Here is a 13106-nt window from a genome sequence, read left to right as displayed (position 1 = left end):
ACTAAAGTTTGAGGATTATCATCAGTTCCCTAGCTCAGAGAGGTAGAGCACATCTCCCTGAACTGTTTGCAAATGTTTCTTACAGAATCATTTCATTGGAGAAGAGAGTCCAAAACATTCTGAGGTCAATTTCTAACTGGCTGGCTAACCTTACGCTAACACTTTCTCTTCCGGGCCTCATCTGACATGTAAAATGCTGTTCTGATTCTATTATTCTTTCGTGTCTTAATGAGTAAGGCAGCAACTCTATCCCCTCAGGCTGACTCACCTCCAATCTCTCCTCATCTTAGCCTTTCTCTGAAGTAGAAAGAAAACAGGTATGAGGTGGGGAGAAACAATGATGGGTCAAGAATGAAGTGGCCAGATGTCCTGCCAGAGACTTCTCGTTCTCCCTGAGCCCACATAACCAAGCACCACACGGGCTCTGCGCATTTTGACAATATAACTGTGCTGAGAAACGAATTTCACAACTTACTGAAATGTCCAATTCTACCAGCAGAGTGGTTTTTATGGCATCATTTGTAGTAAGTTGAACTGCCTTTGAAATTGGAACTTGAAAAATTGGATCTGATGAAGTCACAGACGCTTGGCTTTCCATCTTGAGAAACAAATGCGACAAAATGTAACTAAATACAATGATCAATTACACCATTCCCTCACTTAGTGACCACCAAGATCTGCAGGAACTTACAAAACCTCCTGTATACGTACTTATCATTCGCTCCTAAAGAAAATGGGTAGAACATACAGAGCTCACTTTTCAGAAGAGAAGCTCATCTATATTTCAAACTCCTTGTCTATTAGACATTGGAATTGCTGAAATATATAAAGAAAATATCAAATACTAGCATTTTCACGTAAAGGTTTAGTAGTCTTTCTAACAAACTATGTAAGGGGAACTGGTATCCATACGACTATCTCAGGGAGGAGATGGTAAAGGAAATGACAGATATTTAAGGCTGGAACGTGTCTGCACAGATGGTCAGAACCCTTAGTGTTGGGCAGCTGTTCAAGTGGCTGCTGAGCACTTGAAACAGAGCTGGTGTGATTACAGAACTGAATTCTTAATTTTTTTTTTTTGGATGGCTGGATGGTATGGGAATCCAAAACCATGACCGTGGGGTTATAAGGCTATGCTCTAACCAACTGAGCTAATCAGCCAGACTTAGTTTTAATTAATGTCCATTAATTTAAGTTTAAGTAGCTACATGTGGCTACTGGCTCCTGTACTAAACAGCACAGGAACTTTGCAGTCTTGGGAAACTGCAAAGAAACCCAATTCGTTGTACGACCTCCACTCCTTTTCTAACTTGATATTCCTAAGTTTAAAAATAGAAAACAACATTTTTAACAATTGTGAGTCAATTAATTTTGGATAAGTGGCTATATGGGAAAGCTGAGAGGAGGGTCATGGCTGGGTGATGGAGTCATCAGGTGTGGGGCTAGGGATGTGTCCCCCAGGAAGATTGCCTTCAGCAAAGGCTGCAGCAGTGCTACAGGGCTCTGCCACCTGAGAGAGTCACCTCAGCATTCTCAGGTCACACCTGGGCCCAGACCACGCCTCCTTTCAGAGGCAGCCCACATCCAGTGACTAATCAATCACTATAAAGGCCCAGCCCCTTCATCCCAACTCAGGACAACTCTAAAGAGCCAACCAGCTCTGGAGAACCCCATGGGACTGGCTGGGGCCTTTGTTGAGACTACATCGTAGCTTCTCATGGTGCCCAATCCTGCTTCCATCCCTCTGTTCCCCAAGGTGATGATCCCAAGAGGATGCCCTAAAAAACACCTCATAGTTTGATTCCTGGGAATACAGCCTATGAGAGTCAGTGCCAGAGTAGTGTGGGAAAGATGCTAATACAAAAGCTTAGTGCTGGATCACTGCCTGGCTGACAATGAGAACCCCGCACTAGTGACAGACAGAAGCCAGACAGCACTGGTACAAGGTGGGGGCAATGCAACTGCTCAGTGGGATGGTGTACCTGTGGAAGCCAATGCATTCGCCAGCACGATGTACTGGGTGTTGAAAACTATGGGAAATGGCACTGAGAAGACCAGTGGGACCTGGAACTACTGCTAAGCTTCACTCGCACTTGAAAACAAATGCAAACAGCTGACATGATTAATCAACACTGAAAAACTAAATGTGCAAGCCAGAGGACATCCTCAGTCATTTCCAGAGAAGGGTCATCTCCTGCAGCCCATGACCTTCAGGTAGAGAAAGCTAAGGACTGACTCTGACTGGGAGAATATCTTGAATCCCCAGATTGCCTTGAACCTTTGAGCCTGCAGAAGTGGCCAGTCCTTCCCATTAAGAGAAGGAATTCCCTGCTTGCATTAAGACGGTGCAGAGACCTCTGCCCACGGACAAGCCTGTGCCCCCACCCCTGCACCCCATCTCCTCTCCCAGCTGCTAGGCCAGTAACTAGAGTAAAGTCACAATATACCCAGCCACAGAAGGGCTCGGCCAGCTTGCCAGAAGGAAGGCAAGGGGCTACACCACAGAGAAAGTACGAGACAAAACAATATGCACCAGCAGGAGCCAGGAGAGTGTGTGCGAGGCCAAACTCTGAAGTCCTAGACCAAGGAGGGTGGGACATGAGTGTAGACAGAGGAGTCATCTGAATTGGGTGCACTTTCCTAGGATACAAGCTTTCATGCCTGCAAGAGCCCCGAGAGATCACGTGAACATGCTGATAGATGGTAGAAGCAAGGGAGAAGTGAGGTCTGTGCCGTGAGGCAGCACTGGCAGGACTGCTGTGGCCAGCATCTGAAGAAGGGAGTGCAAGGCTCAGAGGGCACAGTAAGTGGATAGAACCATGCAGAGCCCAAACCACCAAGATGACAATGTTCCATGGGATATCCAAGAGAATATACGACCGCCAAGACCATCAAGACTGCACTGGTGAGAGGGACACCAGTGTCAATGAGAAGTAGGAGCCAGCCTCACCGTCGGCTGGGGCTAACAGCAATGAGAAAGCCAGGACCCCAAGGGGGCAGAGGGCACATGGGAGCACTGGGCCAGCAAAGTCAATGGGCACAACTGTCACAGCGAGTGAGAAAGGTGGAGGGGCAGCCAGGGGCCCTGACCCTCAGAATTAATGGCAATGACTGAGAAGATGGCATCCTTAAGGTCAAAATAAATGGGCAGCCAACTAGGGCGCTGGATAAATCCCTACAATGAAAGAAATCAAGGAGGCATGATCAGGAAGCTGCAGGCAGCTGCTCCAACAAAAACACAAGGTCCCTTGCCCTGTTTCCATCCAGACCCACTGGCTGTAGAGAATGCAGGTCTCTCAGAGGATGGACTCTGCAACACCAGGGAAACGACTTGGTGATGACTCCCAGTCCTTCTCCCAAAGGGGCAATGTACACCAGGCTCAGGGGATGCCTGAACATTTCAGGGTCTGTTAGAAGAGGGTCCAAACTGGTAATGTTACCCAGGGACCCAAAGTGTCATGATGGCCCACCTATGAGAGTAAGGCATATGGGGACCAGATAGGAAATGGAGTCCTGGCCTGGCTCTCGTTTGGTGGCTCCACTGGACCCAGGACCTCCAGTGGTCACTGAGTATCTGGCACAAACCCACGCTGGAATCTTGGCCTGTGGGGTAGGATCTACCATGGTGGGAAGGCCAAGAAGCCTCTCAATTTGGTACCACCCTCCCCATCACCACCAAGATTGAAAATGACAGACAATACAATACAGCAGAAGTCAGTCCTACCTGTAAAAGGCTAAAGGATACAGGGGATGGTCTCTGTCATATCTCCATTTAATTTACCAGTTTGGCCTCTGCAAAAACCTGGGGGATGACACTGAACTACTGGAAACTTAAACAATTAATAGACCTCTGTAGCCTCCACGTAAGATGGTTTTCTTTGACAGAGCAAACTAACATGGCCTCATGTACATGTGAACAATGATTTAGTCAATGTGCTCCTTGCCATCTCTATCACTAAAGAGGACCAGATACAGTTCACTTTCACTTGGAACAATGTATATTTACAATTTTGCCCCAGTGCTACAAAAATGGTCCTGCCTGCTGGTATTAGTCTGAATAATGTGGAACATCTGCAAAGCATCACACTAGCCCACTTCATCAGTGACACTGTGCTAATCAGACTGCATGAGAAAGCAGGGGCCAGAATGATGGAGCCTTGGGTCAGACCCATGCCCTTGCAGAAAGAAGGGCCTGCAGTGTCAGCACAATTCGATGCATGTCAGTCTGATGCATGTCAGGACATTCTCTCCAAGTAAAGGCCATACTAGTTAGTGCATCTTGTACCTCACTACCCCTAGAGAGAAGAACACCTGCTAGGTCTCTTCAGGATCCAGGGACAGCACATTCCACACCTGGGAGGACTGTTTCAGCCCAAATACTTGGTGACTCAAAAGGAAGCCAGCTTTGAGTGGGGACCAGAGCAGGAGGGGGCTCTACAGCAGGTCCAAGTGGTGGCATTCTTAAGAGGTCCTGCTGCTGGAGCACACAATCCAGGAGACCTTCTGGCATTAGAAGTAACATTGCTAGACAGGGGAGAGCTGCCCTATGGGGTAGGACAGACTGAGGCCCTTGTTACTACTGCATCGCAGCTCAGCTTGCCATTATGCCTAATCCTGCTTCCGTCCCTTCTGTGCCCCTGGGTGATGGTCCCAAGAAGATGCCCTAAAAACAATCTTATTTCCAATCCCTTACCCTCTAAGTATATCCTTTCAGATTTGTCTCTCTTAAATAGTTCAGATTTTAAAAAATCTTTTAACTACATTACCAACTAATAACTCAAGCCTATTTAATGACACTTTCCATAGAAGAAAATCTCTTAATAGAGGCCCCTCCTAACTTAAGCATCTTGTCAGATTAATCAGTATTCTCCATCCCCCTAACAAATACTGATCCTTTGCAGATTGGGGGCTACTCTCTAGGACATGTGTGCACTCTGCTCCCAGCAGCCCAGGCACATGTTTACTAACAGGCAGTTGTGTCTGTTCCCAATCCTGATTAAAATGTACTTATTGAGCCTTGCAGCACCAAGGTCAAGGGTCTGGTTCCTCATACCAGTCAACAGCCAAAAGAATAAAAAATAAAAAAATAAAAGGTACTTATTGAAATTACCTCACTTAAACAATACACAAAATAATGAAGTGCAAAAACAATAACCCATAGCTGTTTATACATAAAAACATACTTATCTGAATGCTTTTTAGAAAGACAGTATAAAATTAGATACTAAAAAAAACTGCTATTATATTAGGTGTTTGCAAACAGCTCTAACATACTAGAAAAACGCCACATTCAAATTGTTTCTCAAATGTCTAAGTCTGTCTTCATTTTAAAAAGAGAACAAGAAACTAGAAGTCATGATAGCTGCATTAAGAGTGTGGTTTAGGTAAGGAAGTCCATGTGGAACTCAAATCCGCCAACTCTGAAAGAAAAAAAGAGGGCTTGGCCCTGCATTAAAAGACTGGCTGCACTAGAAATTTATTTTAAACATGTTAGAAGAAATTTTGGGGGTACCATACATGGCAGCAGTAGGGAGAAATTGGCTATTATTTAACTTGATACTCAAAAATTTACAGACCACTTTAAAGTCATTTATTTACTGATAGAAGAAAATACTGTTGGCCAAAAAAATATCACAATATAGACAAAAATAGGTCTACTAGCTAAAAAAAACATAGAAAACACTAGCTCGAAAAAGAATGGTCCCCAAATTGGAGCATCTCAAAATACCAAAAATCCACATTGGAAGAGATTTTACTGTAAATACGTCCTCGAAGTTTAGTTGCTGAGCTACTATCCTCACTGCCCACACAACTTACTTTTACTTGTCTCACACCTAAAATAAGAAACCAAGACGTAAATTCTCTAGAATAATGGAGAAACTGAGCTCTTAACCATTTGCTTCTCCAAAGACAGAGGTGAAAGACCAGACCTTTGGTAATACATGGGTAGGCAAATTGTTTCTGGAAGAGGCAGACAGTAAATGCCTTAGGCTCTGCAGGCCTGTGTGGTAACCACTCAGCTCTGCCACTGTAACTCAAAGGCAGTCACAGACATGAGGTCAATAAATGGGCATGACTGCGTTTGAACAAAATTTATTTACAAAAGAGAGGCGATGGACCACATCTGGCACACAAGCCAGTTTGTTGACCTCTAATATAAAAAAAAAGCAAAGACCCACGGTTAAATAACATTACACAGCATAAAGCATATCATAAAACTGCTCACCTGGCCATGAGACTCCTGCAGATGCACCTGTAAGTACTCTGGGGGTGAAGCGGGAATACTGAGAGAGGCTTGGGAGAGCGGGGGTACTGAATGGGTAAGTGAGGACTCAGCGTTTTCAAGCAAAGCATTCGGATGACCACTGTTTGCTGCATTCTGTTCAAAAACCACAGAGTCCTTTCTTCTTGAATCATCTAATCTCAGAAGCTCGACTTGTGATTCAATGCGTAACAACTCCGGTTTCACAGGGTCTGTCCTCAAGGAGGCATCAGATGCTGCTGGGAGAGCTCTACTCATCTCCTCTGGTTCTCTTGACCTAAAATGCTTCGTGAGGGCGGCCCAGAGTCCAGCAATCCACGGTTCAACCACGAGTTCTAAACTGGATTGTATTAAAAAATGAAAAAACCCACAAATGCCCAAGTTTTCCATCTAAGTATAGAGTAATGGGATAATGACAAATTCTATTTGGCAGAATGCTATATGCAACTGCTGGAAACACTAAATATGAAGACTTCAGAATACACACAAAAAAAATTATGATTATGTTTTAAAAAGTGGAAAATTATTATGTGTTCATTAGCACTGTAGCTGTACAAAACATGAGTACGCGTGTGTAAAGGTCAGAGGGAGCACTTCTCTGACTCTGTCGTATGGTGTTTCCCAGGTTGATCCTCACATTTGGATCCCAATAAACTTTACAAAATTATTTCTGTCTCAACAGCCTTAATTTCAGTCAACAAACTGCTGTAGTTGGCAGGATCTGAAGGAGGCCCCCTCAACCACGTGGCAGACACCCTGACTCTTGGGTTGCTACTGCCAAAGGACCTCTTGGGTCCACCAGCTCAGAGACTCCACTGTGTATAATTGGTTGGCCCCTTCTCTGATCCATGAACCTGCTGTATTTAGGTCAACGGTCCAGTTTAATGGAGCTGATTTCCTCCTTTCTGGAGGGTCTTTTTTACCCTCTCAGAATGAGAGTTCTCGCCATGAACAAAGTATGGGATCTTGGGCAGAGCTAATTTGGTAGCTCTGAATCTGGTTTCTCTGGGCATTTTCAGGCAAGGCAACCTCTCTTTAGTTTTATCTAGCTACATGACAGCACTCTTGTTCCAAAAATAAGAGACACTTCTCCCTCCAGCTGCAGGGCTTTCGGGGGAAACCGGAACTTGGGAGGCACTAGGATGCTCCTACCCTCAGCGTGCAGCAGTCTCATAGGGACACCTATACACTGTTAAAATTATTGCTTGTCCAGAAGTTGCAATGTAAGGGCTGATCCCCCTAGCACATGCAAGCACCCTTCTGTTTCAGTAGTTTAGGGAGGCTGAGAGCCATGAGGGCTGACCGACTCCAGGGTGAAATCTGGAGAAACGATGCCTGTAAGTAGCACATACAGCCACCCCACTAGCTTTCCTGGCTTGAAAGGGCCATAATGGGAAATGAAGCTTCCAGATTGAGAGATGCACCTCTTTTTCTATACCAGCTGATTTTATGTATGTCCCCTACGGGCCCTGTACTTGTAAAATCTTGAGAAATGGATCCCAACAAAGCCAACAGATCTTTAAACTAAACTGGTTGTAGTTTTGTCCTTTGACAGTTCTGGTGACCACAAAGGGATGTGAAGGAGACTGCTGCTGACTCCCAAGACCCCTTGAGGAATGCAGAGAAGGCACTGCTAACACCTCCCTTTGGGGACCATTGTCTCCTTCATCGAGCTGCAAGAGTTGTAAATCCCTCTCAGGTCTGAGCTCTGCTCTCTTTGGCTTTGGGGATACCTGGGTTAATCTGTGCTGTGGCAGAGCACATGACAGTTGGGTTTGTGGTGGCTGACAAGTCATCAGCAGGGGCTGCAGTTTTAATATTGCGTGCTTACTTAGAAGACCTCAGGTGTCTGGGTCAGACAGAAACTGGAAAATTATCAACTAAGTTTGGTCAAGGAGATCTCATAGCCAAAGCCATCTTGGGTCTGAGAAAACCAAGATCCAACATAAGAAGAGATCCCAATTTCTAAGGATCTGAGTACTCTGCTGCATTCTGGTATGTCCATCTTTTTCATGTATGAGAATTATGGCCCTGGAAGCTGCAAATACTTGCAAAAATGGCAAAATCTTACTTAAAAAAAAAAAAATTCAGAATTATGATGGCCATCACGTGGAATGTTCCGAAGACTGATCCTTTCCCTCACATGATCTGGCTCTTCATCCTAACAACTTGGCTTGACTTTCTATCTGTTGGGGACACGTGATTTATAGGGCCTGCACATGCATGCAACCAACCAGAAGGTTGGGAGCCCCAAGAATATGGCTGAACAGAAATGTGGGTTGCACCCCACTTGTGGTTATACCAACTGTTGCCAGTTCTTAAGGCATTATTCTTTCTTTTGGCTGTTTTTTAGAGTAGCTCTGGGTCTTGGAAGGGCTAAGGTATATTTTAAAGCAAGGCCACTTTAATTAGGCCCACTCAGAAGCTTCTAAAAAGATTTCAAAATTTTTTATTTCCTCTTTAAAAGGTTGTTCATAGAAGACCAAGTGAAAAGCTTAAGAAAATTAAATCTACCAACCTTTTGATTAATTACTGTCCTAACCTGAACACACGAAAAAGGCTAAAGTATTCACAAAAGTTAGGCCCTTCCAGGCCAACCAGACATAGAAAACGCTTTTCTTCACCATATTCATTATAGTTCTCCACCCCAAAGTAAGTAATCTAATTAAGAAATAAGTTGAAAAGACAGCCCATGGGACTAAAATTGGTGTGCAAAATACAAATTTCTGACATCTAGTTGGCTATTTTGAAACTCTTTGTAAAAGAAATTTACATCTATAAAGAAAATCTTCATTTGTATAGGAGTCTCCCTCTAGGCACCTAAATTACTAGAAACTTTTGCAGTAGGGAAGACTTTGACTTAGTTTACATAAGAAATCTTACCTTTTTTTAAGCTGCTTTTTCTGTAAATTGTCTTAACGGGGCATTTACCTCCTTTTTTTCTTTGGGAAAACTGTCTACCTTACTTCATCTGGCAGTCATCTCTTTGGAATTTAGAGTTTCCTGGCTAACAATTACTTGGGGCACTAAAATGGACTGAAGAACTGTCTAAAGGAGGGGGAGGCATTATTTTAAAAACTGTCAAGAATCTTACCAAAGCTGTAAGATCAACTTCTGTATGTGTGTCCGTATGTCTATATGTCTTACACGTATGTGATGTTTCTCTACCAAAATATATGAAAGAGCTCTAATTAATTGGCTAAAAAAAAAGGGCTTAAATCAAATATTTCATTAAAAAAAAAAGAGGTGGGATAACCTAACTCCAATGTTTTTTTAGTTCACGTGACTTGGGCAAATCTTAGGTAAGTCAGAACAGTTTTCTATTTTGAGGTTAATGAAAACAGATGCATCTCCTGATGAGTAAAACACCCACATATACAACTTTAGGGTTCTTGCTTAGGCAGAGACTGCCTTATATTCACATGCTGTAGAAAAGGTTTACAGGACAACTTGAGATGATGGTTCGTTTGTTCAATGTCTTATAGAATTTTCACAAACAGTTCGAGCATGGTTGTTAAAAATAAGTAAATCAAGCATAAATGTTTATAAACTTGTCATAATAAAAAAAAAGTCCTTGGTAACCTGAAACTTTAAGGGAAATTATGTAATAGGTATTTGTTAATTGTTTGGGTTATTTCTAAATAAGTTAAAAACTAAAACATTAATTATTGAGCATAACCTTAAAGTTCACATACATTGACATCTTGTTTTTATATGGTACAGAAAAGCTATATATATTTGGGTCTGTTAGTAAACATACGAAACATTGTTTTATAGACCTACAGTGAACAGAGATGAGAAAGGGGGAAAAGAAGGGGATATAGGCAGTAATTGGGTAAGGAACACAAAAGGTAATCACAATTTGTAATGAACATGCTAATAATATTTGATTATCACATACTGTACACAAATACTGACTGTCAACTCTGTACCCCATACACATATATAAATAATAGAAAAAAAAAATTATTCTATGATACAAGGCTAAAGTTTGCTCCCCTGTGTTGGAATGACAGGATCTTCTCAAAGCACTAACTGCTCTTAATAGAAAATTATGAGTTTTTTAAACCTTTTAGGTGATTGGCTTGGGAAACAGATTCTGTGTTTCATCAAGACAATTTCTTGTGCTTTGTGTCTTTAAAATCTTTTGTCACTTTGATTTTATAATGTTTTATGATCCTATTTAATTAAGTGTTTTAAACCTCTGATATCTGACAAACTTCACAAGAAAATCAAATTCTAAAAATTGGGTCTTTTTGACCTTAAACTAACTTTGAGGTGTTCCAAAGGGACCTGGGGCTTCTCAAAGGATTTATCAAAAAGAGACATTAAAACCAATTGGATTTATCTGACAGGTTAAATTATACGGGAAGCATTGTCAAAACAATAAATGATGTTTTACCTTCTTTGAATTACACAGATATGTTATTAATATATGTGCCAAGATTGTATAGGGTTCTAAAAATCTGATGTGTCTTGGTGTAAATGCTATCAGTCATAATTTTGCTTATTTTAAATTACTGCATGCCACAGAAATAACCGAATATTTTTGTCATGGCCATTTTTAGTCTTGTTCTCCATAGTTAATTGAGCTTGTTCTCCATATTTAATTGATTTATTCTTCACTCTCAGCTTTATTCTAAACTCTCTGAAAGCAATTATAATTTTAAAGTGTTATGTTGTCAAAGAGGTTCACTAACTTTGGGTTCATACCGTTGACAGAATTTCCAAAATCCTAATGAAGATCTATTGGGTTAGCGACACTGCTAACCAAGATCAGACAGGAAAAATTAATTACATGGGACTGAATGAACTAATGAAGAATCATGGGTTTTTATGGCTTATTTTGAAACACTGTTGGTTCTTTTTAATTTAAGAAAAAAAAATTTAAGCTATCTATAGCTTGCAGCAATTTGGTTAAAGCATACTTTTGTAAACAGAACTTGAAATGTTTGCTTTTACTTTCTACCTGACACTTTCAGAATTTGGAAACTATTCATGAGCACTCTCATTTTTATGGCAATATGGTTATTTACATGAGTTCAGTAAGAATCTGTTCTCTTTAACAGGACACTACTGGAAACACTGGTTTTATTACTAAGGGCTTCACTGGAATGTCATATTTGAAATGTGCACAGAATGCCTGGCTTCAAGGGTTTCCAACCTTCTAGTGAGTGAGTTAACTGTTACTACTCGGTAGGCCCAAGAACCTCAAGGTATCGGATACAGCAGGCAAAGTCTAATGTCTTCCTTTGTTTGGTATCCTAACATTGAGATTTTAAAAGTCTAATCTGATATTCCTTGACAAATTTCAAGAAAAACAAATTTTAGAAGAGCTTATGTAGTTATTCCTGCTTATGTAAACAACCAGGCAAACTGGTCTTACCATAATTATCTTTGGCAAAAATGGAAGTGATTGTAGAGAGCAAAAAATTTATTTCAAAAGAAAACTATAGTACATCTGATACTAGATTGTAGCCCTGTTTACTCTTTTTGAGTTTTATTGTCTACCTGTTGACCGGACTAACATGAATTCTTCTAGTTTTCTTTGATATCTGGCTACAACTTTCTAAAAGCAAGAACTGCTCTGTTCCTGAAGACCTATAAGCTGAAGCTGGACAGCTCCACATAAATTTCGAGAGACAAGTTTCATGCCTGTTGTGTGGGCCACACCAAGAGTTCACCAAAAATGCCTGATGCTATAAACTGCAAACCAGGATGAGAAGTTGCCTACTTCATGCTGTATATCACTGGAACAAGACTTCCTATCATAATGAGACTCTTACCTCTCAATTTTTCCTTCCTTATACCTTTCTCTTTCAGTTGACAGATGATACAGTTAAAACTTCAAAATCAGGAGCTTCTGTGAGTTACGTGTCACTCTCTGCTTCAACCCAGTAGTGCTAGGTTACCTACTAACTGAATAGGGAAGAATCTGTGCAGTGGCTCACACTTCTTGCTGCACATGGATAAATAATACATCAGGAATTACAAAAAACTAATGAACAGACTACTTAGTAATGAAAAAGCTATGTGGTCAAATAGGGCAGACTCCCCATCTGCCTGTTCAATTTTAGGTGGTTCAGTTCATGAGGACCCTGGCTAAGGAGCATAATCTAAACTCTTGGTATTACCCTCCACACAGTCATTAAAACTAACCTCCCTGGTGTGCTGTGTTCTCTCAAAAGTTTTAAATGTTTTGTGCAGCCATCCATCAAATGTTATCGGGTAAAACGGGCTGGAACAAACAAAAGGCAAAGAAATGCATGAAAATGAGGACACCTTAACCTACGAATGGAACGAAAGACGTGCTGAGACCAGGAACCCCTAATGATGGTAAGTGAAAGTGGCGTTAATGACCTAAGTTTTGGTCACACTCATCACCTGGTAAGAGCCTGACCAAAAGGGGGGAAATGTTAAGTAAAAATTATTGGAAGCCATTGTTTTGGACTAAGTTCCTGCACTAGGCCCCAACAGACCACACTAAAACCAAAATGGAGTCACCCTGATTAGTTACATATCATACAAGTTGTGATCTGATGAAGAAGTTCTCTCTGCTTTAATCCTTACACAAAACAGACAGCCAAAATAACCTGATGTTAACTAATCAGTTGTGTTCTTACTGTTCTGCATCCCTGTCCCCCACCTTACAAGGAAAGAAACTTTGAAATAACCAACCCGCTTTCTGTTCTGTTTCTGCTTTCTTCAGCCTCTTCTGTCTATAAAGCCTTTGTTATATGTAATAAAGCACTTCTCTGACTCTGCTGATGGTGTTTCCAGAACCGATCATCACTTTTAGCTCCCAATAAACTTTACAATATTAAAAAAAGAATAAGTAAAAAAT

The 13106-nt window shown here is 41.6% G+C and overlaps 1 protein-coding gene across 7 annotated transcripts in view; it reads right to left on the bottom strand.

Moving 5' to 3' along the window:
* MTRR (5-methyltetrahydrofolate-homocysteine methyltransferase reductase) overlaps window positions 1-13106 on the bottom strand; it is a 36261-nt gene that overhangs the window by 14782 nt on the left and 8373 nt on the right. For all 7 annotated transcript variants that reach the window (XM_063086254.1, XM_063086256.1, XM_063086255.1 and 4 more), the window contains exons 5-6: window positions 6227-6602; window positions 476-598 (exon numbers count right to left, since the gene is read on the bottom strand). In XM_063086254.1, coding sequence (XP_062942324.1) covers window positions 476-598; window positions 6227-6602 — 499 coding nt within the window. The remainder of the gene's footprint in view (window positions 1-475; window positions 599-6226; window positions 6603-13106) is intronic.

Source organism: Cynocephalus volans, chromosome 2 (assembly GCF_027409185.1).
Source record: "Cynocephalus volans isolate mCynVol1 chromosome 2, mCynVol1.pri, whole genome shotgun sequence".
Lineage (NCBI taxonomy): Eukaryota > Metazoa > Chordata > Mammalia > Dermoptera > Cynocephalidae > Cynocephalus > Cynocephalus volans.
The sequence above is the reverse complement of the archived record's forward strand: the minus strand, read 5'-3'. Positions and strand labels throughout refer to the sequence as shown.